Source organism: Microtus oregoni, unplaced genomic scaffold, assembly GCF_018167655.1.
Source record: "Microtus oregoni isolate MIOR12 unplaced genomic scaffold, Mior012 000074F_000, whole genome shotgun sequence".
In the NCBI taxonomy this organism is placed as follows: domain Eukaryota; kingdom Metazoa; phylum Chordata; class Mammalia; order Rodentia; family Cricetidae; genus Microtus; species Microtus oregoni.
This window is the reverse complement of record NW_024543987.1, coordinates 2,296,707-2,315,334: the sequence shown is the minus strand read 5'-3', so window position 1 is coordinate 2,315,334 and position 18,628 is coordinate 2,296,707. Positions and strand designations below refer to the sequence as shown.

At 36.6% G+C, this 18,628-nt stretch overlaps 1 protein-coding gene across 5 annotated transcripts in view; it reads right to left on the bottom strand.

Moving 5' to 3' along the window:
- LOC121441191 (connector enhancer of kinase suppressor of ras 2) overlaps positions 1 to 18,405 on the bottom strand; it is a 217,155-nt gene extending 198,750 nt beyond the window's left edge. For all 5 annotated transcript variants that reach the window (XM_041642326.1, XM_041642327.1, XM_041642328.1 and 2 more), the window contains exon 1: positions 17,801 to 18,405. In XM_041642326.1, the coding sequence (XP_041498260.1) occupies positions 17,801 to 17,864 (64 nt within the window). In that variant the 5' untranslated portion in view covers positions 17,865 to 18,405. The remainder of the gene's footprint in view (positions 1 to 17,800) is intronic.
- Positions 18,406 to 18,628: the final 223 nt, after the last annotated feature.

Below are 18,628 nucleotides of genomic sequence, written 5' to 3'. Positions count from 1 at the left end.
GCAATGTTGTAATTAATACAGTTTCTGTGTGATTATTTTGGGTCTGGGCAGCTGGGAAACGAACGAGAAGCCTCCTACTACATATTACTATTGCTTTACTAATTATCAAACTGCTTTATAAATATTCATATTTACACCTATAGATAAGGGCTGAACCCTGCCTTCATTACAAATGCTTCTTACTATATCCAACTGTGGTTACTGCAGAAACCTCTAAGTAACTAAAATGTCTAGAATAAGTGAAGAGTGCTAAAACATAAATGGGACAGATCTATCACTCCCTCCAAAGTTCAATGAATATCATCAAAGAGGGAACAGGCAATATACGAGCCAGAGAATGAGGAGACATTTAGCAAAAAAGATGTTTTCTGGACATGAAATTGCCATTGCTCTCATGAAAGCACTACAGTTATGGATTATCTACACAAGACCAGCACACGGATGAGTCCCATCAATATTTTATCATGAGTCACAGGGGGAATCTATAAAATCCCCTCCTTTACTAAGGTACTACTGGTAATGATGTATGTAGTCACTGATATATTGCCTTAACTCCAGTACATAACTTCCAATCATACTTGAGGAAGAAACACTAATTAAATTCAGTGGATTACACACAAAAGGAAGACAAAAATGGGGGATTGTTAAGAAGAAGAGTTTCATTGGGAGAGGGAAGGGGATAAGAAAGAAAAAATGAAGGATAAAGACAACTAAAGTTCAAACAGAAAATGTTTCTTATCTCTGACATCAATAATCAGAGAATTCATTCTTTTTGTTCCTAACGGAGATGTCTTCATCATAATGAAAATATTCATAGAAGATACTATTTGTGAACTCTCATACATTATAGATTCCTTAGGAAAAAAAGGGAGTTTAGACAAGTTCTTTAACTTTTGTAGGTTCAGTTCTTTACATGTACTATAATGGCAAATTAACAAGAGATTTCTAAAAGCTATTCCTTGTTCTAGCTTTCTTTAATAGACTATACAGAGTACAAAGATGTCAGTGTGGTGAGAAACTAAGCAGGGTATTTTCAGAAAATATTAATAAAATATTGTTTGAATTGTATTTAAGAATTTAAGGCAGATTCTTCATATTTTGGTTGTGAGTCTACCCCTTAGCTAATAGCTGGCGTTTAACTAATGGCTGAACCAACTTTCTAGCCCTTTAAGGCACATTCTTATAACAAAGAGGAACAAAACAAAGAGAGTTGGCAAGGAGGTTTAGTGGGTAAAGGCATTCACCCCAAGCCAAAGGGCAGGAATTCCATCCCTGGAATACTCATGGTTAAAGGCAAGCATTGACTCCTCCATGTTGTCATCTAACATCCACATAGGTACCTTGGTGTAAGCAAACACACACACACACACACACACACACACACACACACACACACACACAATAAATAGACAAATGAATAAATGTAACAAATTTTTTTTAAAAGAAAAGAAAAGGAAGAAGTACTTATAATCTAATTCTCAGGAATGTCCCAATCATTTGCTAATAGGAAACCCATACTGGTGGAGGGTGATTCAGATCTACCTTAAACATGAAGGCGACACTGCTTTTGTTACACAGAAAATGTTCACACAATGCTCATTTAGTTTTGTTCTTGGTATTCTATTAGGCATCAGAATATAATTGATATGGAAATGCAAAAGAATCATTATCTCTGGGGGTCATTAAATCAAATGTGGGCATGGATGAGTAAGTTTAGGATCATAGATTTAGAATTTTAAAGAATAGTATATTCATTGTTTAACATTGTTCAGAATCATTTTATAGGAAAGGAAATCAGAAATCCAAAGTATTTACCATTGTTTATGGCATAAAAGTACAGCTTCTCAACCATATGATCTCATGGTTGTTCCCTTTTTTAAATCACTTGCTTTAAAGCAGCGGTTCTGAACTGTCCTAATGTTGTGACACTTTAATGAAGTTTCTCATGGTGTGGTGACCTCCAAACATAAAATTGTTTCATTGCTTCTTCATAACTGTAATTGCATTAGTCATGATCCACAAGTTGAGAACCACTGCTTTAAAACTAAACCTAAATACATCAACCATTCCTGCCAAAAAAAAATCTAAAATATCCTTAAGTTTGAAATAAAGTATAAAATACTGCACACTATCAATTAGAAGCATATCAATATCAAATAGAACTAACAAAAAAAAATCAAGAGAGCATCGTCTCCCAAATATTTAAAGTCAATACTATTAGACTGGCTAAAAGAAGGCTCGTAACGTCTACAGTTCAAATCCCTCTGAACTATATACGCGAATTAACTTTATTTATATAATATATGCTAATGTCAAGAAAGAAGAAGCCTTTTTACCAAGGAAAACACAAATGGAAGTCATGCTTAAGGAGAAAAGCAAAACTGCTAGTAATAAAAGAAATTAAATACTAGCATAGGATCTTTAGTAAACTTTCTAACCACCATTTTGTACAACATGGGAACTAATTTGCTGTCTTAATGTTTCTCAATTGTCCTCCATCCAAATACCACTTTTAATACATGAATGAGAAAAAGTAATTTTTTTACCAGTCATTCTCTCTTGTTTTCAGTGATTCAAGATCAGGAAAAAAAATGGTTTTTTTTTTCTTAAAATTGACTGTTTTCTATGAAAAGTCAATACGTTCTTATTAAAATTGCAGGAATTAAGTGTTAAAATAGTTATATTTCAAAATATAATATCATTTCTTAGAGATGTGACCACAGGTCTTAAATTCTAATCATCCTCCTAAACCAAATTCACCAAAACACATTCCACAGATCTATCAAAATGAAAATAAGGTGTTAATGACAAGACCATCGTATCCTTGCAGGAAAGCAATCAGCAAAAGTCTTTTCAGTTTCAGCAACTCTGCCCTGAGTAAATGTGCCACTATTTACACACATACTTATATTTATACAATTGAAAACCAATTATTAGACAGCACAACATTTATTTGCTCAAAATGTTCATGCCGTATTTAACATTCCTGAACAAAAATGTCTGTGGGAAACAAAAGTACAGTTAGAATGAGTGTTGAGAATCAGACGTTATTAACGAGGTTATAATAGCTCACTATTCCATGCAAGTGTTTGACTGCAAACTAGTTAGCAGGTAAAATACAGAGAAGGGGCTTAGTTTTGGTAATTTGCATCCTATCAATTATATTGTTTCCTCTTCTTTTCTTATATATATTTCCTGACTACCAAAGGGCAATTTAAAAAGTTGATGAGGTAAGATGTTAATTTCAGTAGAATGGTAACCAGACAAAGCATTCTTTTGAGATGAAAAGTACTTTGCAAACCACTGCAGTGTATATTCCTAAGGTTAAAATGTGAGGTTATCACAGAGGTTGGGTTACTGATGATATTTGAAACAAACCTTCATAATGAAAACCTTTATCCCAAGTGATAGTTTTCTTTGTAAATATTTAGTATTTATAATTCTAGTGAGATATGTTAAAAACTATTTCTCATGAGACTATTGCTTAAAATAACAAAAATTAAAAGTATGCTATATTTGATGCTTATTTAAATATTTAAATAAAGTTTTAATTTCAATATAGTTTAAGGTTCACAGAGAAGCTGGAAAAATAGTATTGATAGTTTCCAGTTCCTATGTACCTTCCACCCAAATTCTCCTACTAATAGCTCATATCCCTATAGTGCAGATTTTGTTATTGAACTTCACATTTTTGCCACTGAATTTTTTCCTAATGTGTTATTATCTTCGAGAATAGTATCCGGCATACCATAGTAACAATTTATCCCCATGTCTCTTTAGATTCTTCCAGTCTGTTTCTATTTACTTGGTGTTTGACGATCTTGATAAGGTTGAAGAGTATTAGTCAGATAGTTCTGAAAATATCCTTACATTTGGGTTTCCTAAAGTTTTATTTTTATAGTTAGAATTGGATTATAGGTTTGAGAGAAGAGACTGCATATAATTGTCCTCATCATACTTTATCAAGGGTATATGACATAAAATTGCATATAGATGATAAGTTTGATCACCTGGCTGAGAAAGAAATTGCCAGGCTTCTATAAAATTACGTTTCCCTCTTCCTACACTCTCCTAAGTGGAAACAAGTTATCATCAACAACCACGATCAAGGAGTTCAAATATTTAGTACCAGTACCTTATAGTTAGAATGACATATCAAATGAGCCTGTCCTGTCACTATTTCTCCTAATATTCATATTGATCTACCATCTCCTTTTCTGCTTCCTTATCCGTATTATACTGAATGATTTCATATCTTCTAATGCTTCTTTTAAATCCAGATATATTCAATATATGTTGGCAAAAAATTAGCAGTTTTTTCCCGTAGTGTGCTAGTTAGCTGTTTTTGTTTGTTTGTTTTTGTTTTGTTAACCTGATACAAACTATTTGTCTGGGAAGAGGAGTCCTATAGGCCTCCATCAGACTGGCCTATAGGCTAGTCTATGGTGAGTTGTCTTGATTAATGATTGGTGTGGAAGAGCACAGCACACTGTGAGCAGTACTTCTGGCTATGTGTGTCCTGCGAGGTCTAAGAAAGATTAGTGAACATGAGTTTGGAGATCAAGCCAGTGATCAGCACTCCTCTGCGGTCTCAGCTCAGTTCTTGCCTCCAGGTTGCCCCTCTGCTTGAGTTCCCGCTCTGCCTTTCCTCAATGATGGGCCGTGATGTGGAAGCGGAAGACAATCAAACCTTTTCTCCCCATGATGCTTTTAGCCATGGTTTTTATCATAATAATAGAAAGTAAACGAGGACACATTGTAGTAATTAGGGGGCAGCGGGCGCACCTTGGGGTGCTACACACAGATGATTAGAAATGGGCTAAATTAATATGTGAGAATTAGCCTAGAAAAGAATGGGCCAAGCAGTGTTTAAATGAATACAGTTTGTGTGTTGTTATTTCGGGCATAAGCTAGCACGCGGCTGGGGTGTTAGGGACGCAGCCCCGCCGCTGCCCCCTAATTACTACAACACATAGTTAAACTGAGTTTCCACATAGAGAAATCCATCTTATTTTTATCACAAACACTCTTTTTTATTATAATAGGGCATTATAGTGATTTTCTTGAGATGGAGTCTTACAATGTTATGGAGGCTGATTTCAAACTCCTGGACTGAAGTAATGCTTCTGCCTCAGTCTTCTAAATAGCTAAGAATACAGATACATACCACTATACCAAGATTCCATTGTACTGATTTTTTAAATTAAAATCATGTAAGTATGGGACACCTCCTATGACTATTATTTCAGGATATATATATATATATATATATATATATATATATGTGTGTGTGTGTGTGTGTGTGTGTGTGTGTGTGTGTGTGTATAGTGTGTGTGTGTGTGTGTGTGTGTATATATAGTGATATGGAAAAAGTGTTGGGTCCAAAAAATCTGATATGGGGGAAAGAATAAGGTAGATAATAATGTGTTTATGTACTTGAAAGCTAAATAAAGAAAATATCTTTAGAGAACTGTAACATTTATGAAACTATAAACTTGGCTAATTAATCACTGACTAAAAATTAAGGATGCCAACGTGGGCACACCTTTAATCCCGACACTTGGGAGGCAGATGGATCTCTGTGAGCTTGAGGCCAGCCTGATCTACAGAGTGAGTTCCACGACAGCCAGAGCTACACAGAGGAACCGAGTCTCAGAAAAGCAAAACAAACAAACAAATACAAATTAAGAAATAAATTTCCCTGTTATTTCATTATATTTATTCTCTCTCTCTCTCTCTCTCTCTCTCTCTCTCTCTCTCTCTCTCTCTCTCTCTGTGTGTGTGTTGTGTGTATACGTGTATGTGTATCTGCATGTCTATACGTGTGTATGCATGTGCACTAGTTTTCAGTATAAATAAAATAATTTTCTGGCAAAATAACTTCATCTCAAAGTAACAAACATAAGAAACCACTGTATTTAAATACAAATCAGAAATATACAAAAATTAATTTAGATAGAGATCTACAATGTTATTGCATTCAGGTCTTTCTCTTACCAGAATTCTTTTAAATATAGTTATCAACAACTATATTATGAAAAGTGATGAACTGACTGAAAAGAATCATAAAAAGTAATGTATACTGTAGAAGGAAAAAATATGTGTTTTTATATCAAGTGGACAAGGCCAAATAAACTTCAAAACAATTGTCAGAGTATTGTGATTATTTCACTAACAACAGAGAGATTTGAAATTAATTATTCCCAATATAACAAGTTAAGTTTTGTTTCTTTTTTGTTTTGCTTTTTCATTTTTTTTTTGAGACAGAATCTTTCTGTGTAGTCCTGGCTGTCCTAGAACTCACTCTGTGAACCAAACCAGCCTCGAACTTACGGGGATCCACCTGCCCTTACCGCTTGAGTGCACTACCACTGTCTGGCTAAATTAAGTTCTTTTCACTTGTTTAAAAATTCCATTCTAAAATTATCTGAATTCTATTAATGAAAAAAATGGAGAAATACAAAGCATCATCTTGTTTTAACTCTGAAAAAATTCTACTTAGGTTGCCTCAGACATATCAGAATACACGTTTAATACATATATAAAATTATATGCAAATTATATACATTACCTTAAATAAATTACACCTTTAAAAACATTATACCTAATAAATATATACTATACCTTTCATTAGCATTTTATAGGTAATTCACTGGTCAAACAACTGTCTCATCTTGATCACTTCAAATTTTATTTATTTCATGATTTTTGATTACATTAAATTTTCTTTAGTGTTTAAATTACTTTACTGATTCACTAAACCATCACATATCATAATTTGGATTCCTAATATTTTTCAAAGAAAACAATTTTAAGGAACCAATTAACATCTGGTAGATATGTAAGGGCTTAAGATCTATAGGATCACAATGAATAAAATCTTCAAAGAAACACTTTGTCCGGGGGGAAATTCAGGTTGGCAAGCTTGAGAGCAGGTGTCTTTACCCTGCCCTCTACTGGCTCCCTTATCTCATCTTTTAGGATTACTAATATTAAATGTAAAGTTCCTAAGACATTTATAGGTTTGGCAAATGAGAACCAAGTTATACTATATAGTGTTTGCAAAATACTTCAAAATATTAAAAAGAATCTGTCAGTCCAAATAAGCTATAATTTGAACTAAAACCACAAGCTAGTTCTAACTATGATATTTGCAGTGTGAAAATGTCTCCTGGAAAATATGATGCTTGAAAACACTATTTTTTCAGGTCAAACAATTTCTTTCCAATTTTGTAGGTATTATGTATGGCTTTTATCGGCAAACACTTTTGTCATGTGTCAAAAGCAATCTTCAACTGAAGTCCAAATAAATGTAACCTCAAGAAACAAGTTTTTAGCACAAACAAACTCAAAGCATTATACCTATAGACAAACTGAAAAGCAAAATTAATCGTACACAGGAGTCTATGTAGCAATTTAACATCCAAATGATAGTATCTGTTCTGATAGCGTAGAGGCAAGTGAGCATGCTTCTCAATAAGAAAGGCTTGAACCACCATCCCAAAGACTGCCACAAAGCTTATCCTGCCACCAATATGGAGGGAACAGAGAGAAAACACCTATCTATGCCATACTATATAGTAGTGGTTCTCAACCTTCCTAACACTGCGACTTTTTAATACAGTTCCTTATGATGTAGTGATCCCCAACCATAAAATTATTTTGTTGCTACTTCATAACTACAATTTTGCTATTGTTATGACTTGTAATGTGAATATCTGATATATAGAATATCTGATATTTGACCCTTTTGAAAGGGTTATTCAGCCTCAAAGGGGTCACAACCCACAGACTCAGAACCATTGTCATATAGGCTTTATGCCATATGAAATGTGTTTTTTATTTAAGTTCTAGAAGTATTAGAAGTTAGCAATGGGATTACCGAATTTCTATATTTTGAGCAAAATGAGCTGATATTCTACATTTTGTATTTTGTATGTATTTAATACCGTCGTGGCCCATGTTGGAAACTAAAATGCAAATCAATCATGTGAAATTAAAACACAAATTTTCTGCACTGAAAGGAGGGGAAAAAATCACAAATATCCAGTACTGTTAAATTTTTTAAAAATAATGCAAATAGTTGAAGAAAATATACAGTATAAGAAGTAACTTCTACACACACATATAGTACACATAAAAATTTAACAAATAGATTCTTTAATTTAACCATTCAGATTTAAAGCTACTATTTAAAAGCTTTATTAATTATATTATAATCATGCTATTAGAAAGTGAATTTTATGATAATCTTTGCTAAACAATGTGATAAAAGTATGACTCTCCACATTTTCAGTTTGTTTACAAACTGGGAATAAAAAATAAATAAGCTCATTCTGCAAAACCTTATCTATTATTAAATATTAATAAATATTAAGTAATAGTAATGATATATGAAAACCATATCTCTAGTACTTCCTAATGAACAGAAATCAAGAAGATTAACAAATCATGAGAAAATAAGTAATCTTTTGTTCACTTAAGTATAAATGGAAGAGCTAATGCTACTGCCCCTTAAAATAAATTGCACAATTAAAAAAAGGAAATAAACCAGCAAGATCCAGGATTTAAGCCAGCCTTCTGTTGATTTGTAGGTACAACTTGGGAAAACATGTTGTAGACTTGCTTTGAAATAACAGATGTTTAAGAAACAAAATAAAAAGTTCAAATAAGGAAGAAAATAGGATATTGAAATATTTGAAAAGGCAACTAGTATAATATAATGTCTTCTTATATATCACTGTATCTAAAGATTATATAATTCTATCAGACAAGACTAATGTCTAAGAACATTAATGTTAAGTAAATATATAATGGACATGTATAATACTTGACAAATATTTCATATATGTTAACATTAAAGTTTTAGTTTACTTAATACAGCTTAGCTTCTGAAAAATTTTAAATTGTGCTAAAATATTCTACAGATGAACATAAAGTCTTCTTAATTTAAATTTTTAATGAATTGATATAAGTTTTGGTAAATCTTCAAATTAAATGAAGAAGGCAATGCAAAGTTACATTAGGGTTATTATAATTTAAATTAAAATCAAAAAAGAAATTAAAAATATCTTTAAAGTTTTAAAATTTCCACCATAGAGAATGACTATTTGCTTGTAAGTAAAATCAGGATACAAGTGCAAATAATAATTCTGTGACATTATCTAGGATATTGTGGGGGACTCCAAAGAAACAGTTCACCCAGATACAACAGGATCGATGCAACATATGAACTCACAGAGACTGAGGCCTGCACAGGTTCAAGGCAAATGCAGTCCCAGCTCAGAGACAGGGAGGCATACATGATCTCCCATCCCTAATCAGGAAGCAATCTGCAACTGATATCTGCTTGCAAAAGAAAAACATTAGTTTTCTTCAATGGGGTCTCACTGGGTATGTTAACCACACTTAACGGTAGTCCACATACCCAACGCAAATGAATTCATTAGTGTTTTTGTAGACATTTTATGTTAGGGTAATTTTTTTTTGTCTTACTGGTCTTCTGCTTGTACATTATGGTTTCTGACTTTGTGTTTTTATAGGTTTTGTTTTTTGTTGTTTAGGGTATATGTGGGTGTTTCTTGTGGTTTTTACTTTGTTTTTTTTTTTTTAAATTCTGGTTTGGTTCTTTGTGTGTTTGTTTGCCTGGTTTTCTAAAGAAAGAGAGAAAAAAAGAGCATGGAGCTGGGTGGTTGGGAAGGTAGGGAAGAACTGGGAAGAATTGAGAGATGGGAAAGGATAATCAGAATATAACTTTTTTCAATAAAATGTAAAAAAAATCAGCATGGCTATGTTAAGGTCTGAAGATTTCACTTAAGATAACATGCATTACCAACTTTAAATTGAGAGGACAAATACTTTATTAAGAAACTCTCTAGGAGTATTTATTTAATAGCATATAACTCTCAAAAAATCTACATGGGGTACATTCATTCAACAAGCTATACTTCATACTGAGTCTTCCATATATATTCTTACAAAATAACCTCCAAAAGCTAGGCAAAACAAACTTATATATAATTTAAAATATTAAAATTATTTTTATCAAAGAAAGGAGGAAAGATATAAAATTACAAAAAAAAGAATTTAAAAGTATCTTCAGTATTTTAATTCCTAATAGTAAAATGTAAGTTCCACATTAAAAATAATGATGATAATGTTTCTTTAAAAGGAGGTATTTCTCCAATTATTTACTTAATTAAGTCAATTTTATTTTCACTATTGGAAAAAATACATTTAACTTTCTTGTATAAGCTTTTATTAAACACTTACATGGAAATTAAAAAGCCCAAGGCTTTCTATCAATACCAGTCTCCCATATACTCTCAAATCTAAAGTTTTTTTCTGAAATATAAAATGGTGAAATGATCAGGATATTTGGATAAATGTTTAGAAAAGGTATGCTTCTATTTTTAAACTAACTTTTTGTTTATAGATAGTTGTATATAGTGCCTAGTATACTTAAATTAGAAAATATTTGTATCATATTTATAATAGCTATTTCATAAGTACCAGTGTCATTCATTTACTCACTGAAATTAATATTTCTTAACAAAACAAGTCTAAACCATGATTTAGGACTTTGAGCTGGGTAAAGGCAACACAACTAAGAAATGTGACTAATACAACCCTACCTTAGTCTGTATTCTGGCATACAGCATGCACGCTGGCAACAAAGAATACTTTAAAGCACTATAAGGGACTTTATGTGCATGCATTGTCATTTAGGAAAGCAGATTTGCCGATAGACCAGTAATCTGAAAATAAATTGATTTATTCCTTCACTCAACAAATATTTTGTGACTGTATATATTACCACATTCTATTTCATACATTGTTACATAAAACATATGGGGTTCCTGTCTTTGTTTACTAGGGCAGCTAGACTAACGTTAAATAATCATACGAATTAACGATAAAACAATTGGTAAATGGGACACAGGAGATATAGGCTGCAGAACAGTAACATACAACTAAAGATTTTTATGAGGTTTGCGGAAGATGGGAAGACTTTTCTGATGTGTAGGTGGAAAAGCTTGAGACCTGAAGGAATAATAGACTAAAGGGAAGAAAAGAGGAAAGTATATATAAAGTACAAAGGCCAAGTGGTGGGCAAACCAAAAGGACTGAGGAACCCAGTGTAGCTGCTGTCTGACATGAGGCTTACCTCACAGGCAGTAATGAAACCAAAGGGTGTCTTAGAGCACGTTAAGGACTTTGACCTTTAGCCTAAAACAGTGAAAAGTCATTTAAAGTGTGTGGGGGGGACAAGAAGTGAGAAGTTATGATCTGCTAAGAATCATTCTTAAGGAGTTCATTGTGGCTGTAGGTTTATTGATCACACAAAATTAAGATGCAATAAATACCATGATCTTAAGAGACAAAGTCAAAAATTTGCCCTTTGTAGTGATAGTAAAAAAAGACAAATACATAGTCCATTAAATTTACCTTTTCTAAAGCCAACTAGCACTTCTCAAGCTTTCCGCTGATGTCTCCATAACTGCTGAACAGTGTACTGTTAGCCCTAGGAGGTCTGAGGGATGCAGCTTTAAACATCCTACTGAAAGCCCAAAATTCCCGAAATCTTACCAATTTTGCTTTCTGCATCATGGATGTAAAACTCATATTTGTTTTAATTTAAAATAATATTTAAGTTCTGTCAACAAAAATGAGCTATTCAGCTTTTGATCACTTGCCTTTCACAGTCAGAGAAATACCCCATTTCCAAGCAGAGACCTATGCTATTCACAAAAATGGGGTTCACTCACTGAATGTTATACAACAGAATGATTCCACATTAAAAACTATACTTCCCGTTTTCAGACACTAGACAACTATAAAAGACACGAAAAAAATTTTACATTCCAATTTTCCAATTCACTTGCTCTCTATTGCCCTCTTTTTAAATTACTTTGATATGCTATCCTTCTATTACGCTTACAGAAACGAACATTGTATCTTTCAAAATAGTCTGGCGTGTCAAGTACTGTAAAGAAGTTGCGCTGAAAGTTAAAAGTCATTAGGAACAAATTAAGACCTAATCCGAGGTTGCACTGCTATAAATGAAAATGATAATTTATCATTGCTTTAAGAACAGTATTAATATCTAAAAGCCTAGTTTAGTTTCTCACATAAGAATTTGGATCAGTAAAATTCTAAATATCCAACACTATGTTAATGATGTAATTAATCTTCAAAATAACTACTTTAACATTATTTCCAGATTATTCCTCATAAACAGATTTGAAACAGCTGTACCAATTCAATACACATTCTTTGTGGGCTGAGTTTTGGCAGTCAAAGTTTTATAGTGTGGTATTTATTTAAACTCAGGACACGATGAGAGTATTATTGTCTTTCTCATATGCAGATTTGTTCTTGTACTTTTTGTCACCTACTCACACTCCTTCCTCACTGTGCCTCTCCTGCCCACTTTCCCACTTCAACCAGACAAATCCAGATAAACCCTTTCAGTTAACACCCCCTATTGCTTCTCCACAATCTCTTGGTATGCCTCCTACATTAAGATACATTTCTTTTAGAACACACCTTAATCAAATAGTTCAAATAGTTGCTAAAACCCCATCCTCTTCTTATAGCCCTTCTTGGTTCACAAACCTATCATCTCTTTTAATTGGTGTTTGCATGGATAATACAAACTTTTAAATATTTTCCATGTGTACTGGTTTGTTCCTATCTTTATCCTAAATAGGTTTTTTTTATAATAACACTGTTGTCACTGACAGAGATAATTTCTTTAAAGCAGAGACTATTCTTTTAACTCATTAAAACTCTTTCCATGTAGATGTACTCAGTAAATAATATCCAAGGAGCAGATTACAGTCATACAGTTAGTTCTTTCTTTCTAATCATGACTAAATTTGTGAACGTTAGAAATCAAATGTCAATGACAATACAAATCAAATGTTACTTGTGGACTACACCTATCAGAAGGTAAACGTCTTTTTTTCTTACATAAAATTATAAGAATTCCCATTAGAAAAAAAAAAGCAAAACTGTCAAATCCAAAGCGGATTGCTGTGCCTATCCAATTACCTTGAATTTGAAAAAAGGATCAATATTTCAAAAGTAATATAACCAATGTGATCAATTCAGTTTAACATCTTTTCCTTATAGCGTGTACAGTTTTAAGTTCTTGCCATAAATTTTTCTAGCTTCTTTCCCTCAATTCAACTTATCTTAAAAGGTTGATAATTTCCTTTATACAATTAAGATGCATTTCAACCTAAGCTCTGATGTCCTATGAGGGGGAAAAAAGAATTATTAATCACCTGCCAAAATTTCTGTCTTATCGGTATAGTCTCCTCTACATCACTTCACATTTATACTAAATAGACATCATGCAATCACTACATTTCTCTCTATTATAGGACTGCATGCATAACATTAAGCTTGGGTTTTTTAATACCTAAAATAATTTCATTTTCTATGCTCAAGATGGCTGAGTCATCAGTATAGAAACCAGAAGTCAGGGACTAGTTCTCGAACAAAATGTTTTATTATGATCAAGAAAGAATAGAGCAATTGATTGTAGAATAGGTTAAAGACTATCTTAAAATTTTAGATTATTTTGGCAATTATAAATGCTGTGAAATTAAGTCCCAGAAATCATAAGAAAAGAGCAGCAAAGGGGGCCTTCTGCTTTGCTCTGAAGATGATAGCCATTTTATTTAACCCAGAAAGAGATTAAAGCTCACTAGAAGAATATCATAAAGGGAAATGGTCCTAGAAAATAATTATCTTGGCCATATGGATATTTTGCATTAGTCTCAAAGCTCAAAAAGTTATGAAAGGGAGAGTGGAATTACTTGGTATAAGATGGACAAGGAAATTTAATAATAAAATTAATAAGAGGAACACTGAAGTGTTCAGAGGTTTATGTTATGTTTTAGCGAGAAAAAATAAAGAAAACAGGGACTCATGAGACTATAGATTATGAGGCTTTCTAGGATTGTCAAATAAACAAACAAGAACTGGAAAATAACATTCTAGATTAACAGATTCAGCAACAAATTAGAAAGATATTGGTTTATTTTGTTGTTTATGCCTTTTCTCGGTAACTTGCTTGTCTTTGTTGATGCTGAAAATGTCTGTTTTAAGACTTAATTTGTTAAAACTCTAAGATAATTGAACGTACTTTCCAATTGAAGAAGGTTGGTTTCAAGTGCTAATAAAGGGGATGAATATATTGATTTTCTCCAACAGCAATTTTATAAACTTAATTTTTAGGTAATGTAAAAGTTTATGAGCTATCACCAAATATCAGGAAGTACTATAAAAATAATCTGGAATAGAAGTCTCCTAAGTAGATCATGCCTTGTGCATTTCCTGCAAAAATGACAATGTGCTATATCAAATATTCATTGCCAGCAGAAAAACTGACCAGCACTATACCTACAAAGAGTGAATAAGCAACTTACATCTTTGCTAAAAATTAATATGTACATTTTATATTGGCATCATCTTCAAATACATTTAAATAAAAATAATAGATCAAAATGAATTGTCACGTTAATGGTCCTTCATAAAACAATCTGCACACATGCTGTGAAAGCTCAATAAAGTTATTTTTCTCCTTTGTTTCCTTCTTTGATGACTGAGTTTCTATATAATTTCTATAAATCTATTGGTACTTTTCCCCTGCTTAATAAATAAATAAAGTCCTGGAAAAATATGAAGTATGTGCCTGACTAAAACAGTATAAGTAGCTATGATTGTGACCAGTTGAAAGCTACAAGCATTAAGGAGGATAAAGCTGTCACAGAAGGAATACACTCTGAAGAACTCCCAGGATCTTGCCATTATTCAAAAGTCTTACTCGTTTTTTTTTTTTTTTTTTTTTTTTTTTTTTTTAAGGGGCTGAGGATTTAGCTCACTTGATGCTTCCCTAACATGAAGAGAGACCTGAGCTTCACCTCAAGCAATACCTGTAATCCCAGTTCTGGGGCAGTGGAAAAAGCGGGATCAGAAATTCAAGGTCATGCTTAGGCACACAGAGTTCAAGACCAGTCTGTGGTATTTGAGATTCTTTTTCAAACAACAACAACAAAGTGTTGCTCATGCTTTAGTACTGGCTTTATAACACTACATAGAAAAAGCATTAAGCAAGGTTTAATCATTTCAAAGCTATAGGCTCAATTAGCAGTTGGCTTTTAAACATTTCTGCAACTGAGGAAAGTGTGAAAACTATTTTTGTCTTTTGTTAAAGTTTTCTGGTGGAAAAATAGTAGAGAAAATTAACTAAGGTAACAACAGTAGAAGGGGCAAGTTGAGGAAATGCTCATTTCCTTCAACTATTTTTAAAAATCTTTTCTGATAGAATCTCAAATTTATAGACTATCACAGAAATTTGAACAATTAGCGGTTTGGTAATTAAAGCAACTGCTCTCCCACTGTCATCCAGTCTTTTGTTATACAAAAGCACGCAAATTCTACCTTTGGTTACCTTGGCTGGCTCCTACTTTGGCTGGCTCCTACACTTACCTAAGGTTTTTTTTTCAGGTAGCTGAAAAATATGTCACCAACAAGTACCCAAACAAGTGATTCAACTTAAATATGTAAACTTAAAATTCCAGCAAATAGTCTTTACCAAAGTGCAAAGAAACTGCAGTTTGCACTGGAGAGCGTTTGAAAGGACCAGTGTACTGGAAAGCTGATAATGTGTGTCAGATTACATACATCATCTGGTCTGGTGGGCTTGCTTCCGGGACCTACGACGGTGGAGAGAAGGGAAAACGCGAGACTGCAACTGGGTGGGAGGTAAAGAAGATGGAGTATGCAGCACTCGGTACAGGCATCATGGCAATTTCTAGAAGGCAGTCCATGGAGGTAATCTGACTCCCATGAAGCCAAGACTCCTTTTCTCTGAATACTGTGGCAGCAACAGACTCAAACTAAACTCACCTTTCAGACAAATTCAAAGAAAGAGTTTTAATTAAGCATTCTTCCTTCCTGTGAATACTCTGTCTTCCATGACTGAGAAACTGAAAAGAGATTTTTTTTTCTCCTGAGGGGGGAAAAGGGAGAGAAAGGGAGGGAGGGAGAGAGGCAGAGAGGAAAAGGAGAGAGAGAGAGAGAGAGAGAGAGAGAGAGAGAGAGGCGGGGAGGGAGAGAGAGAATGTGTGTGTGTGTGTGTGTGTGTGAGGGGGGGAGGGAGGGAGAGAAAATGTGTGTGTGTGTGTGTGTGTGTGTGTATGTGTTGGGGCTGTGGGGGTGTTAGTAGGAATCCAGGAAGCTGGAATTTTAATAGGAAATATGGAAAGAAAGCAAGCAGCAGAAAAGATGAGCCATTGCTGGACTTTGTCTTAGTCATCTTTATAACCCCCATGACACCCAATGCAGTGCACACAGGGGGCAGTGGATAAATAATGAATTAGGTTTAATTCAATTCACTTGCACTTACACTGTGCTTTGTAGTTACAAAGCATTTTCCCCACATATTAGATGAGAAAACAAAGTAAGTGAGGAGTAGCAGGGCAAATCAGTGAAAAAAGGAAGCAAAACAGATAAAGGGAAATCCAGAAGAATAAGCAAACGTCCAAATAGGCATGAGGAAAATAAGGGGAGAATTGAGATTCTCCCTATTACTTTCAATACCTTCCAATCAACCACCCACCTTCCATTTTCAAGTACGCAGATCTAAAAAAGTCTGGCTGCTAAGCCAGACTTAGAAAAGGGGCTCCTTCGTCTTTGGAAAGGGCATTTTCAGACATAATGCTTGGAGACTACGCATCTTAAGTTTGTGTGCTCGGGTACCACTTCAAGCATTCTCCAAGCGTGTTCAAGAATTTTTTATTCCAACCCAGACATCCCTTTCTCAGAGTTTGGTCTGGGGATGGATTGGAGAGATCCCATACAAGCCCCACAACTCAGACAACAGAGGGAGATAGTGAGACGGGAAAGCCCAGAGACTAGAGAAAAAGCCCACATTTGCGACTAGATGGAGGGTGAAGGTTTGAAACTGGTTATTAGAAATTGTCGGGGGCTGGGGGAGCCTTCAAGATGGAAGAAAGGAGAGAGTACTTGAATGCGCACCACTTTAAACCTGACGTTGAGCCTTTAACAAGAAGCAGCTAGAGGTCTAAAGCCTCCGCATACCTCAACCTAGGAAAGCAAAGGATATGCTAGGGTGCGCAAGAGGCAACCTACATGTATCAGCAGGGATGCTGTCCCAAGGGAAGCATGTTTCCCTCACCCCAAAGTAGCGTGCCCCCTTCCCAAATCATCCTCAGCCTAGTCTGGAGAAGGGGGTCCCTAGTTTCCAACCCGAGCGACTGCATCCTGACCCCATTTTGCGGGCTTAAAAGTTGCCAGGAGAGTTGGCACTGGGGAAGGCACTTGGCAGGTTGAGACCTAGAAGGGGCCTCAGGTTTCCAGGAACAAAGGGACCAGGGAAGGGGCAATCCTGAGACTAGGTCCCGAGGGCTCCTCCCTTAGCTGGGAAACAAGGGTCGCAGCGTCCTCCCGGCCCGAAGGCGTCGAGGGAAGCGGGAAGTGGCTAAGATGATGCGCCGGGATTCCACCGCCCTGCTTCCAGCTTCAACCAGGTGGCGCCCGCCGCCCGCTCGCTCCCCTCGCCCCTCGGGCTGAAGACAAAAGGAGACCAGGGTCCCCGAGCCCCTACCAGAGCCCAAGGACCCCCGTCCATCCCCAGGGAGGACCGCTAGCAGTCGGTTGGAAGCTCCCAGAAAAGGGTTGTGCCCTGGCGGGCGCCCCTCCCTCATACCACCGGGACCCTGTGCCCCCAGGGTCGCCTTGCCTTCCCCACAGAGGGCATTACCTTTCATCCAGTCCACTACTTGACTCGGAGACCATTTGCTCACCGGTTCCATGATCAGAGCCATGAGTGGCGGGGGTCAGTGCCGCGTGGGACGCGGAGCTCGGACAGAAAGCGAAGTCCACAGCCCGAGGCACCCTCAGGTGGGGTCGGTGGCCGGCTGCAGGCTCCCGGGGTGGCGGCTCGGAGAGGGTGGCTTTTGTGTGGCGGTCCCGAGGCTGGAGCGTCGGAGGCGAGCGAGTGCGGTGGGTGGGAGCGGCGACGGCCGGCCGGCCGGGGAAAAAGCGTTGGGGTCGGCTCGGTCCCAGCACTGGCGGCGGCTGCTGCTGCAGCCTCCGCCGCTAGCCGCCGCTCAGCCCCGGGTGTGCGTCCCCGCGGGGCTTCAGTTCATGGCTCGAGCCGCCGAGGGTCGCCGCAGCGGGAGAAGGCAGGAGGCGCCGGCGCAGCGCCGCAGCCAACTTGCCCGCTCGCTCGCCGTGGCGCGCGGGAGTGGAGCCCCCGGCACGACGAGCCGCCCGGCGGAAATGACGAGGGGCCTCCTGCCACCCAAAATATCGCTCCGCAGCCCTCGGGTGCGGGGCGCGCGCTCCACGAGCCCCCCACCCGCTCGCCGCCGCGCGGTCCCGCCCCCAAGCCCGACAGCTGGCGCGCCGGGCGTGAGCGCGTGCGTGTGCCAGCGCGCGCCCGCGGCCGGAGTTCTGCCAGACAGGCGGCCAGGTGCGGGCAGCTCCCGCTCTCGCCTTCCCGCCCCCGGGGCCGCCCTCGGCCAGACCCGCGCAGGGAGGGCGTGTGCGGTGGCGCCTGAGGTGCTGGCGACCCAGGAGGCTCGAG